The 13,217-nt window shown below is 46.5% G+C and overlaps 1 protein-coding gene across 1 annotated transcript in view; it reads left to right on the plus strand.

Annotated features, from left to right (window-relative positions):
• Positions 1-13,217, plus strand: part of ITGAD (integrin subunit alpha D) — a 31,456-nt gene that overhangs the window by 12,198 nt on the left and 6,041 nt on the right. Inside the window, exons 6-20 of the mRNA XM_026515524.4 lie at positions 168-298; positions 981-1,126; positions 3,518-3,671; positions 3,768-3,918; positions 4,117-4,190; positions 5,489-5,618; positions 5,727-5,869; positions 6,059-6,199; positions 6,293-6,502; positions 7,004-7,134; positions 7,252-7,409; positions 8,315-8,469; positions 8,729-8,860; positions 9,639-9,712; positions 9,939-10,080. Coding sequence (XP_026371309.3) covers positions 168-298; positions 981-1,126; positions 3,518-3,671; positions 3,768-3,918; positions 4,117-4,190; positions 5,489-5,618; positions 5,727-5,869; positions 6,059-6,199; positions 6,293-6,502; positions 7,004-7,134; positions 7,252-7,409; positions 8,315-8,469; positions 8,729-8,860; positions 9,639-9,712; positions 9,939-10,080 — 2,072 coding nt within the window. The remainder of the gene's footprint in view (positions 1-167; positions 299-980; positions 1,127-3,517; positions 3,672-3,767; positions 3,919-4,116; positions 4,191-5,488; positions 5,619-5,726; positions 5,870-6,058; positions 6,200-6,292; positions 6,503-7,003; positions 7,135-7,251; positions 7,410-8,314; positions 8,470-8,728; positions 8,861-9,638; positions 9,713-9,938; positions 10,081-13,217) is intronic.

Genomic DNA, 13,217 nt, shown 5'->3' on the forward strand with positions numbered 1-13,217 from the left:
GGGAACAAATTTGGGTCTCTTCTGTGGAAGATGTGGGAACCTGGTGGAAATTGATTCCTAGGCCCAAAAATGGCCCCTTACGTCTGTGGAGTAGGAAGGGTTTCTGGGCCCTGGGAGACAGCTGGGACTCACACAGGCGTCTCTGATTCCTTCCTCCTTCTCTACAGAGTGTCCAAGTCAAGAGATGGACATTGTCTTCCTGATTGATGGTTCTGGCAGTATTGCCCAACATGACTTTAAGCGGATGAAGGACTTTGTCAGAGCTGTGATGGGACTGTTTGGAGGCACCAACACCCTGGTGAAGACTGGGTCCCCGAGGCCTGGGGAGTGGGGTGGGGGTGGCAGCTGCCTTGGGGAGCACCAACCTAGGAGGAAGCCTGGTATTGCTGGGAGTTGGCTCAGTGCACCTGTGCCTGATGAGACTAGTGTCCTAGTTCAGGGCTGATTGAGCCCCGACCTGAGGAAACTCCCCCATAGCATTTAGTATGTCCCCACATGGCCTAGGAAATACAGTTTGACTGTTTAGAGGCATTGAAAGGATTGCAAAAATAGTTTTGCTATGAACGTAAACCAAAGGTAACTTGGCCAAATAATAAATGATTTCTTTATTATGATTTCCATGTAACTCTGATTCCTCTTATTAATTTATTTTCCAGTAATTAGTGTATTTGTCTGTAGAAATTCTTGAGCAGTGAGGAAATATAGTCTACAAGTTGATTTCACATGTTATGAAATTTTTAAAAACTCCAAGTTTAAGAACTATGGAGGTAGGAAATGTTATCCCTTGTAATCTCTGAAAAAAAAAAGCATCATTTGGTTTTGATTTTCTAGTTTTTTTTTTGGGGGGGGCTATGTTTCCTCTTTGGTTTTAGCCTCAGAAACACATGGAAAGTAGTTTGTAAATCCAAAGTTATTCCAGAATAAAAAGTTTCTTAAAGAATAACTCCTGAGCCCCAGGGCCTTCCTCTTCTCCTTTGCAGTTCTCCCTGATACAGTACTCCAATTACTTAAAGATTCACTTCACCTTCACCCAATTCAAGAACAGCTCGAGCCCTCAGAGCCTGGTGGATCCCATCGTCCAACTGAATGGCCTGACGTTTACAGCCACGGGCATCCGGAGAGTGGTGTAAGTTCCCCCTTCTGCCTCATGGGGATAAGCTGCCACACCACTTCCTCATGCTGGTCTGCACAACCCTTCTGCAGGGCTATGGGAACTCTGGGGAAAAGGGCTCAAAAGGGAAGTGATGGGGCTGTAGGTGGAGATTTCCCTGATTTATTCCCCCAATATAGGAGAGCACTCCTCTGCAGTATTCCCTCCTTGCCTGGCCTTGGATTGGCTGGACCCTGATTCCAACTGGGGCAGCCAGAGACATGGGCTTTGGTTCAGACACACCCGAGTTCTCATTCTTGCTCCCTGATGGTGACCTGGTCTACCCTGGGAGTTACTGACTCTTTCTAAGTCTCAGCAAACTGTCAAGTGAGGATAAACTTACAACTTGGTGTAAGGATTAATGGAGATAACTCGCATGCAATGATTCTGTGCCAGAAGTGGTAGATAAGTGGTTGGTGGTTTATCCAGAGATTGGTGCAGCCCGTTTTACTCCCTGGCAGAGACTTGGGAATTGTTGCCAAGTGTTTTCTTTGTGTCTCTCTCCTTATTTCCCTCTCTTTCCACATTCCTCACTCATGTGAGCTCTTTGCATTAACTGGGTGTTTACCATGTGCCTGTCCAGCTAGGGCAACCATAAAGAAATGACTTAGGTGGTGGGGCCAGAACAGAAGATGTGGTTCTTATGGGAAGGAAGTGGGCTGAATGTCTGGGATCTTCAACTTCCTGTGCACCCCTGGGGGCCACTATGGGGGTGGTGCTGGAGAAAGGCTGAACAAACGATGCTCCCACCAAATGTACCCTCTTTACTCCTGGGTGGCTTTTCTGCCTTGAACACTGGCCCCATGGGACTGGACAACCAGGAGGAATGCTTCTGTCCCTTGAATTAAAAATCACACAGGAGTGGCATCCCTTCCTAGCCCTTGGAGCTCCTCCCAGGGTGGGTGATGGTGTGCCTCTCCTCAACACGGACCTGGCTCCCCTCACCCAGAACCGCAGCTCCCCAATCCCCAGTGCTAAAGCCATCTCAGGGTCTCTCTGCCACTGACTTTTTTTTCTTTCTCTTTTTAGAAGTTTCATTACAAAAAAGATACAATTGCAATAACATTAAGGAAAGTTTTGGATGAAGTATTACAGTCCCTCTACCAATCACCTCACAGGATTCTAGCAAAAAGAAAGGATAAAAACAAATGCATAAATAAATCCCACCCACAAAGCCCAGGGCCATTTCCATCCTGGTTTCTTCAGACGTATTTCATATAGTCACAATGTGGACAGAAACTAGTTTCATCCTGCCTTTTTTTTTTCTTTTTCATCTGTTACATGAACCTGTGCCATGTTTCGCAATAGCTTTTACTATTTTCCTTTGAACTGGCTCTGTACTTTCTCACCACGCAGCTGGATCATGATTTGCTAAACCCCTTCCCTGATCTTGAACATTTAGGTTGTTTCCAGTATCATACGTTGAGTGTGTGTGTGTGTGTGTGTGTGTGTGTGTGTTCTGCCTTTGTAGAACTATACAAGCATAGGGTGACATTTTTAATCATTTGTAATTGCTACCATAGAATTAATGCTTTCCTATAGGCCATTCACTGGTTTAAAAGCTTTACCTCATTCTATCCTCAGGATAACTTCATGATTTGTCTCATTTATCTATTGTTGCCTCACAAACCACTCCTGAATTTAGTAGCTTAAGCAACAACTCTTTTATTAATATTTTTATGATTCAGGGCTGCTCCGTTTTCAGAAGCTGGAACATGAGAGATGCATTCACATTGTCCTGCCTGGGCAGGACTGGCCGGAAGGCTGGGCTCAGCTGGGATGGTGGAGCCTTTCTCTCCACAGCTATGGAAGCTGTAGAAGTCTTGAGCTATAGATGTCCCTCATGGTGGCTCAGGGCTTCCCAAAGTGCAAGAGCTGGTTACCAAGGCTTCTTAGGCCCATAACTGGTATGGTGTCACTTCCATTTCACGCTGAAAACTGGTCACAGGTCAGACCTAATATGGGAAGGGAACCAGGTATGTCACACTGGGGGTCATCTTTGAAGAACACCTATGGCACAATTATTATTCTCACCTTCACAGAGAGAAGCAGAGGCTCAAAGAGGTAAAGGAACTGCCCCAGTCTGTCAGATCTAAAGTTCCTACTCTGACCCATACCGCCCCCTGGAAATGAGGTTCCATGGTAGATGGAATTATAGAAAAAGGAAAATGAGTACCTTTATGATTGGTCTTACTAATCATTGTATGACTTTCAAAAATGCTGAGGTGATTTATTTTAATATGCTTGACAGAGTCTGACGGCACCAGGACTCCGCAGTCTCTCCAGATGAGCGTCTAGTGCTACAGATTATTTCTTTCCAGAATCAATTTCATCTACAGAGAGTCAGCTCCCTTTCTTCCCTGATAGGCAAGAACTATTTCATAGTAAGAATGGGGCCCGTAAAACTGCCAGGAAGATCCTCATTGTCATCACAGATGGGCAGAAATACAAAGACCCTCTGGAGTACAGTGACGTCATCCCCCAGGCAGAGAGAGCTGGCATCGTTCGCTATGCCATTGGGGTATGTCCTCTTCCTCATGTCTCCCTCCAACGCAGGCTGTACCTCACCCAGGCAGAAAGGCTGGCGGGCTCCTCCTCAGCTCTCTCTCTGCCACAGGTGGGAGATGCTTTCCAGGATCCCACTGCCAGGCAGGAGCTGAACACCATTGGCTCGGCGCCCTCTCAGGACCACGTGTTCAGGGTGGACAACTTTGCAGCACTCAGCAACATCCAGAAGCAGCTGCAGGAGAAGATCTTTGCAGTCGAGGGTAAATGCAGGGCGAACTTGGGTCTTGGAATTGAAAGGTTCTGGACCCAGTTGTCCCCTGAAGCACAGAGGGGTCATCCCTCTTCACAGCTTGCCCAAAAGTGTGTCCCACAACTTGAGCTTCCGATTCATTCTTCTCCTGCTCTGAGTCCTTGTGGTCTCACAGCCCCCAGAGCCTGAGTGACCTGTTTCTCCACAGGAACCCAGTCGAGGACAAGTAGCTCCTTCCAACATGAGATGTCACAAGAAGGCTTCAGTTCAGTACTCAGAATGGTGGGTGGAACACGTACTTGGTAAACAGGTCTCAGGCACCAATCGTGGGACAGCCCTGTGCTGGGATTTGGGACCCAGAAGTAAATAAGAAAGCAGATTCTGTCTTCAAGGTCGCTGTTTGGAGAGAGACATGTAGGCAGTGTAGGTAGGTGCCAGGAGCACAGCAGAGAACAGGGTAGCCAAGGTTCCTGCTCTCACAGGGCACATGTTCAGTGGGAGGAGACAAGAAACAACAAAAAATATCTTCAGATCGTGCTAGGCATTAGGATAGAGCAAGAGAGGTGATCAGAGGAGGCCTGAAGAGTGACGACTGAGGCCGAATGATGAGAAAGGGCCAGCCCTGGAAAAACCTGGGAGAGATGGCTCCAGGTAGAGGAAAAAGCAAATGCAAAGGTCTTGAGGCATGAACGTGGTTACCGCACTAGAGAGCTAGAAGGGCCAGCGGGGCTGGAGCAGAGTGAGAGACGGGGGTGGAAAGAGGGAAAGGCCAGATCATGCAGATGAAAGAAATGACAATATAGCATGACTTATGTGCAAGTAGATGTGTGTTCAAAATATCCAGAGGGATTTGCTTCAAAGCAATTTTGGGGCTGAGGTGAGGGGACATAGAAATGAGACAAGGTTGGTCATGAATTGATCATTGAAGCTGGGTCATGGGTACTTAGGAGTCCATTATGTATTTCTTTCTACTGTTGTATATGTTCTAAATTATCCATAATCAAAAGTTTAAAAAGGCAATAAGCAAAGTATGCAGAGTACGAAATGCCTATCACTCCCTGAGGGAGCCAAAGAAGACCTCACAGAGGAGGTGAGTTTGAGGTTGACTCTTCCTGAGAGAGGAGTTGAGTCCTAGAAAGAGAGGAGAGGGGGTGTCCGGATCAAATGATTCATGTGTTTAAGCACAGGGTAACTCCACAGGTTTAACTGGGGAGGACCCTAGATTCCATCCTCAGGGGCTTGGTGACAGGGAGCCTTCTTGGATTGCTGGCAGGATGGTGGCTATACGTTTGTTGGTTCTGAAGAAACCTAACTCTGGGGTACTAGAGGATGGAGCAGAGAGGAGCCAGCTAGGAGGCAGAAAGAGTAGTGGGTGAGAAGAGCTGGGACTTACTGGAACAGTGGCACTGGGGATGGCTGAGAGACATTAAGAAGGAGGGACACTGAAGCTGCTGGAAAAGGACTGGGGAGGGAGACAGATTATTTCCAAATAATGAGCAGAGTCGATGGCAGGCACTGCTTGGAATAGGCTGTCTTCGTTTGGCTTGGACCTGCTCAGTCCTGGAATCCTTTCCTCCCAGGATGGACCAGTTCTGGGGGCTGTGGGGAGCTTCGGCTGGTCCGGAGGTGCCTTCCTGTACCCCCCAGACAAGAGCCCCACTTTCATCAACATGTCTCAAGAGAATGTGGACATGAGGGACTCTTACCTGGGTGAGAAAAGCCTGTGGATGGGGCACAGGTGGGAGATGAGCTGCCTGGGAAGGACAGGAGCTCAGGGGCTGGGGAGGAAGACTTTGTGCTGAGGCCTGCCCCCCTCAGGTTACTCCGCTGAGCTGGCCCTTTGGAAGGGGGTCCAGAGCCTGATCCTGGGGGCTCCCCGCCATCAGCATACTGGGAAGGCTGTCATCTTCACCCAGATGTCCGAGCAATGGAGGCCGAAGGCTGAAGTCGCAGGGACCCAGGTTGGGTGTTGAGGAAGCCAGAGTGGAACATGAGGGTGGCAGGGTCTCCATGGGCAGAGAGGGAGGAGATGAAGGGGTTTGGGAGCCTGTGGGGGGAAGGTCCTTGTGGCTGGGGAGAAGTAGGACCTGTCCCAGAACGGGGTGCCACTGTCAGAGTAGGGCAGGACGACTTCAGGCTCTGCTCTGCAGATTGGCTCCTACTTTGGGGCCTCCCTCCTCACTGTGGACGTGGATGGAGATGGCAGCTCTGACCTTGTCCTCATCGGGGCTCCCCATTACTACAAGCCGACCCAGGGGGGTCAGGTGTCTGTGTGTCCCTTCCCCCAGGGGGTGAGTGTCTGATGAGAGCTGGGCTGGGTGGGGCCTGGGTATGGGATGGAGGGGTTGCCTGGGTTGGGACCTGACACTGCTTTTGTTCTGCAGAGGGCTAAGTGGCAGTGTGAGGTTATTCTCTGTGGGGAGCAGGGCCACCTCTGGGGCCGCTTTGGGGCAGCCCTGACAGTGCTGGGGGATGTGAATGGGGACAAGCTGACAGACGTGGCCATCGGGGCCCCAGGAGAGCAGGAGAGCCGGGGTGCTGTCTACCTCTTTCATGGAACCTCAGGACTGGGCATCAACCCCTCCTACAGACAGGTGAGGCCTCTGTCTGCAGTCTCTCCCAGTTCCACCTCCTTTTCTACGTCTCAGATTTGCCTGATGCCCTGTCATGTCACTGACCTTAACATTGGCCATGCTCCTTCTAGGGGTTTAGGGCCCTGAATGTCACCAGGCCCAGCTAAGTACAAAGTATCTCTCCAAACAGATGTTGGTCTGTGGGCAGCTTAGTGGGTAAGAGATTGCAGGCCCTTGGTCCAATGCCTGGTCAGCCATGTTAGCTGTGTGGCCTTAGGCAAGTGACTGATTTGGCCTCTGGGAGCCTTAGTTTCCTTCTATGAAACATTAAATGAAGGAGCTCTATGTCTGGGGTCCCTGGGGTCTCACTATGCTTGCTGTCCATTCCTACCTTCTCATCTCTCCTTTTCAGTTTTTCTATTCAGATCTGCTTTCACTGCAGTTTCCTTTCCAAATCTTTCTTCTCAATCCCTTCAGATGCCCTCCCCTTGACTTCCACTTTTCCTTTTCCTCTCTGGCCAGCGGATTGCAGGCTCCCAGCTCTCTCCCACACTCCAGTATTTTGGGCAGTCGCTGAGTGGGGGTCAGGACCTTACCCAGGATGGACTGGTGGATCTGGCTGTGGGCGCCCGGGGACAGGTGCTACTGCTCAGGTGACAACTCCCCACATCGCACCCTTGCCCACCGTGTGTCCGTTCCACAAGCTGCCCCCTCCTTGTCCTCTTCCCTGAGGCCAGAGTCAGGTCCTCAGTCCCTGTGCGCACCGTCAGGACTCGACCAGTGCTGAATGTGGGGGTGGCCATGAGATTCATGCCCTCGGAGGTGGCAAAGGCTGTGTACCAGTGCTGGGAAGACGTGCCATCCACCCAGGAAGCTGGGAGTGCCACAGTCTGTATCACTATCCACAAAAGCTCACTGGACAAGCTAGGTGAGTTTCAGTGGACCCAGCCCCTTACCCCCCTTGAGGCCTCTAAACCTAATCTCAAGAGAAAATGGGCCCAGGAATCCAGATACCACCTCCACATCCACCCACCTGCCAGTGTTGGAAACCCTGGGTCCTTTCTCTCCCCCTCTCCCCACACCCTAAGTCCAGGATACAATATGGGTCTGCCCACTTCTCTCCACCCGCTTCAGCCACTGCCTACCTTGAAGCCACCACTTCTCTTTCCTCCCTATACTTTGAGCTGTTTCCATGTCTGTTCTTAAAGCCTCCCACCCTTTATCCATAGGGAAAGTAGAGGGATTGGTCCTAAAACACAAATCTGGTCTCCTCACTTGCCTGCTTAACACCCTTCAACCTCTCCTTTCTTCCATTTATAAAGACCAGAATCCTTCCCTACAATGCCCTTGATGACTTTGCTCCTCCCTGCCCTTTTAATCTCCCTTCATCGCAGTCTCCCTTTCTGTAAATGTGCCATCCTCCCTGTCCCTTCTGGTCTTAGCCATTGTTCTCATGGTCTGGGACTTTCTCCTCCCCATTCTCCACCAACCCTTGCTCATCCTCCAGGTTGGGGCTCAGAAACGTTCCACCCAGGAAGGCATTTCTGATCCCAGGTCTGAATTAGCAAGCCCTCCTCAGTACTCCTGAGGATCCCCCATTGGGTCGATCATGCTGGGGGATTGTGTCCTGCACGCTCCTCTCTTTTCCTAGACTGAGAGCTTCATGAGGGCAGGGACCATATTTCTCTCTCTTCTTCTCCACGTGTATCCTAGCAGCTGATACAGCTCGTGGCCCATAGGAAGTGCTCGGCACATACTTGTGTGAATAAACAAAAACAGATCATTTGAGGTTCTCTTGGACTTTTCATCTTCTGTTCCTCCCTTCTGCTTCAGGTGATGTCCAAAGCTCTGTCAGGTATGATCTGGCATTAGACCCAGGCCGTCTGATTTCTCGTGCCATTTTTGATGAGACCAAGAACTGTACTTTGACTCGAAGAAGAACCCTGGGAATGGGCGATTACTGTGAAACCTTTAAACTGCTTTTGCCAGTAAGGACTTGGGGTTCTGGGAGAGGGAGGGGGAGAAGGAGTCCAAGGTGAGCCTCTGGCACCTCTGCTCCTTGTTGAGTGAGTGAAAAGGGTTGGGATATTGGGGCCGGAGAGAGGAATGTTGAGGCCAGAGAACCTGACTCCACACTGGGACAGAATGCTGTCCCAACAGCAGGAAATGGATGCAGTTGGGGAGAAGGGCCAGTGGTGGAAAGTAACAAGAAGGATAGTGGGTCCTTGAAAGCCCATTCTCCCTCAGGACTGTGTGGAGGACGTGGTGAATCCCATCATCCTGCGCCTCAACTTCTCCTTGGTTGGGGAGCCCATCCCCTCATCTCAGAACCTTCGCCCTGTCCTGGCTGTGGGCTCACAGGACCTCTTCACTGCTTCTGTGAGTCTTCCAATGAAGTCCCAGGGATGTCCTAACTTGCACTGTGTCTCTGTGACTTAAGAACCTATTGTGGTTCTCAACTTTCCATCAACCACATCCAGTCCATAATGCCTCCACCCAGTTACCAAGACCCTGCCTAGGTTGGACCCTTACACACATCCCAGCTGATCACCACTTTACCCCAACATAAACTCTCTGATTCTTATTCTCCAAACCCTTCCCAACTTTTCTCATTCCTTCCTCTCTTTCTTTGTCCATGTCATAGTTCCTACTTGGAAAACATTTCCTTCTCTCCACCTCAAAGATCCTTTCTAGTTCTCTAAGCCCCAGTCTTACCTTCCCCCCTTCTAACAATCACATTCAGCATGTGCCATGTATTCTCTGGCTTCCTATTACATCATGGTGATACCAAATATTACATGACTGGAATCATAGCAATTTCTGTGAGTACAAGAGCCATGTCTCATTCACCTGTAGTTTCCGCTTTTCCTAACTCCCCACCCAACCCAGAACCCATCCCCTACTGGCACTTAATAATGTTCGTTGAATAATTGTTCCAGTGTGAGTTGGCGTTAACTCCTCAACTAAACTTTATGTCCCTTGAAGCCAAGGATCTTATCACTCTGCCCCTCCCTTACTGCCCCACTTCTTGTCAGTGACTGGCACAGTGGGTGCTCCGTAATACTCAATAATGAACACTCAGGATGAGTGCTCCTAGTGAGGGGAATGGAGAAAGATTACGACATGGATGGGAAGAGGATCTACTGTTTTGCTGCAGCTCCCCTTTGAGAAGAACTGTGGACAAGATCACCTCTGTGAAGGGGACCTGAGTGTCCATCTCAGCTTCGCAGGGTGAGCTCTATCTCTTTTCGTTTCCAGACACTTAAGCTTTTGATCTCTCTTCCGCATGGGATGAGAAATGCTATGCTTCCCTTTGACTCTCCTTCTAACAAAGAAATTCAATTTTGGTTGGAATGCTATCAGTTCATGAGTTCCCTCAGTCCTGCCCCCACCCTTGATCGAATTCTAACCTATTTCCAGTGGAGTCTCTTTTTCAGTTTTGTCCTTCCTCCTCCAGCCTGCAGACCCTGGTGGTAGGGATCTCCCTGGAGCTTAATGTGACCGTGACTCTGTGGAATGAGGGTGAGGATTCCTATGGAACTGTGATCCACTTCTACTACCCAGCAGGGCTGTCTTATCGACGAGCATTAGGAACCCAGGTAACAGCTCCCTTGTTCTCTAATGTCTCTTCTCTGCCCTGGGTTATAGTAGGTTCTTTTTAATTATTCTATGATGAAATACAAACATAGATACAGACAATTCTGAAGAAGAGAGAGAGAGACAGAGACAGCGAGACAGAGACAGGTGCATAAAGCAGATGTATAGTTTAATGAATAATATTAAGCAAATAGCATCCAGCTCAAGGATTAATACACTGCTAGCACCCCTAGAAGTCCTCTCTCCATGTTCCTTTCCTCATCAAAATGTCACTCTCTCCCCAAGGTAACCACTATTCTGACTTTGTGATAATCAATTCCTTGTGTATTTTATGGTTTTACTACCCATGAGCACACCCTTAGAAAAAATTGTTGAGTGTTGTCACTATTTGAAATTTATGGAACATGTTATATATTCTTTTGTATGTTTATTATGTTTATTCATTTCTTCAACATATGTTTGTGAAATTCATCCATGTTGTTGCTTGTGGCTGGAGAACATTTTTATTGTATATAGAATCCTTTTGTATGATCATACCACAATTTAATTACCCGTTCTAAAGTTTTTTAATAAAAGTTTTATTTAATTTCTAGGTAGTTAACATATAGTGTAATATTGGTTTCAGGAAGTGATTCATCCCTTACATATAATACCCAGCGTTCATCACAACAAGTGCCTCTCTAATATCCATCACCCATTTAGCCCATCCTCTGCCCACCCCCTGCAGAAACTCTCAGTGTGTTCTCTACAGTTGAGTCTCTTATGTTTTGCCTCCCTCTCTTTTTTTCTCTTCCCCTATGTTTGTCTGTTTTGTTTCTTCATTCCACGTATGAGTGAAATCATATGGTATTTGTCTTTCTCTGACTTATTTCGCTTAGCATAATACCCTCTAGTTCCATCCATGTCATTGCAAATGGCAAGATTTCATTCTTTTTGATGGCAGAGTAATATTCCCTTGTATATGTATACCACCTCTTTTTTATCCATTCATTACTCAGTGGGCATTGGGGCTCTTTCCATAGTCAGGTTTTCATATTTAATGCTGCTATAAACATTGGGGTAGCATGTGCCCCTTTTAAACACTTTTTTGTGTCCTTTGGGTAAATACCTAGTAGTGCAATTGCTGAGTCATAGGGTAGTTCTATTTTTAACTTTCCAAGGAAACTCCATACTGTTCTCCAGAGTGGCTGCACCAGTTTGCATTCCCACCAACAGTGTAAGAGGGTTTACCTTTCTCTGCATCATCGCCGACACCTGTTGTTTCTTGTGTTGTTAATGTTAGCCATTCTGACAGGTGTGAGGTGATATCTCAGTGTAGTTTTGATTTGTATTTCCCTGATGTTGAGTGATGTTGAGGATCTTTTCATGTGTCTGGTAGCCATCATTATGTGTTCTTTGGAAAAATGCCTGTTCATGTCTTCTGCCCATTTCTTAATGGGATTATTTATTTTTTGGTCCTTGAGTTTGGTAAGTTCTTTATAGATTTTGGTTACTAACACTTTATAAGATATGTCATTTGCAAATATCCTCTCCCATTCTATTGGGTGCCTTTTTGTCTTTTCGATTGTTTCCTTCATTGTGCAGAAACTTTTCATCTTGGTTAAGTCCCAGAAGTTCACTTTGGTTTTGTTTCCCTTGCCCCCAGAGATGTGTCTAGTAAGAAGCTGATGTCAGATAGGTTGCTGTTTGTGTTCTTTTCTAGGATTTTGATGGTTTCCTGTTTGAATTTATTTTTTTTGTATGTTGTATGAAAGTGGTGTAGTTTCATTCTTCTGCATGTAGCTGTCCAATTTTCCCAACACCATTTGTCAAAGAGACTGTCTTCTTTCTGTTTTGTCAAAGATTAGTTGACCATATAGTTGTGGGTCTGTTTCTGGGCTTTCTATTCTGTTTCATTGATCTATGTGTTTATTTTTTGTGCCAATATCATACCGTCTTGATGACTACAGCTTTGTAATACAACTTGAAGTCTGGATTGTGATGCCTCCAGCTTTGCTCTTCTTTTTCAAGAATGCTTTGGGTACTTGGGGTCTTTCCTGGTTCCATACAAATTTTAGGTTTGTTCTAGTTCTGTGAAGAATGCTCGTGGTATTTTGGTAGGGATTGCATTAAATGTGCAGATTGCTTTGGGTAGTATGGACATTCTAAGAATGTTTTTATTCCAATCCATGAGAATGAAATTTTTTTCCATTTCTTTGCATCGTCTTCAATTATTTTTCCATTAGTGTTCAATTTTTGCAGAATATAGATCTCTTGCCTCTTTGGTTAGGTTATTTGTAGGTATCTTTTGGTTTTTGGTGCAATTGTAAATAGGATCAATTTCTTGATTTCTCACTCTGCTGCTTCATTATTGGTGTATAGAAATGCAACAGAGGTGGGGCGGGGGATGGGGTAAGTGGGTAATGGGCATTAAAGAGGGCATGTGATATGATGAGCACTTGGTGATATACTCAACTAATGAATCATTGAACATTATATGAAAAACTAATGATGTACTATACCTTGGCTAATTGAATTTTAATAAATAAAAACAAAACAAGAAAACAATAAAAAAAGAAATGTAACAGATTTATGTACGTTGATTTTATACCCTGTGACTTTGCTGAGTTCGTGTATCAGTTCCAACAATTACTTTTGTGGAGTCTTTCGGGGTTTTACATAGCATATCTTGTCCTCTGTGAATAGTGAAAGCTTGACTTCTTTCTTACGATTTTGATGCCTTTTATTTCTTTTTGTTGTTTGATTATTGAGGCTAGGACTCCAGTACTATGTTAAACAACAATGGTGTGACTGGACATTTGTACCTACTACAATTTGTGATCATTTGAATTGTTCCTTGATTTAGGCCATGACTATTCTTGAGCATGTATATTGGTGACCCATGCATAATATTTGGAAGGTATTTGCCACATATGGAATTGCTGGATCTTGGGTTTCATATCTTCAAGTATAATAAGTAGAGAAAAACCATTTGCTCCTACTTGCACTTCCGTCAGCAGATTTTATTAGAGTTCTTGTGACTTTCTAACCACTGCAACACTTGGCATTGTCAGACTTTTAAATTTTTGTCCAACTGGTGATATTTCCTTACAGTTATTTTTTTTGAAGATTTTATTTATTTATTTGACACAGAGAGAGA

This window comes from Ursus arctos, unplaced genomic scaffold, assembly GCF_023065955.2.
Source record: "Ursus arctos isolate Adak ecotype North America unplaced genomic scaffold, UrsArc2.0 scaffold_2, whole genome shotgun sequence".
Classification (NCBI taxonomy): Eukaryota; Metazoa; Chordata; class Mammalia; order Carnivora; family Ursidae; genus Ursus; species Ursus arctos.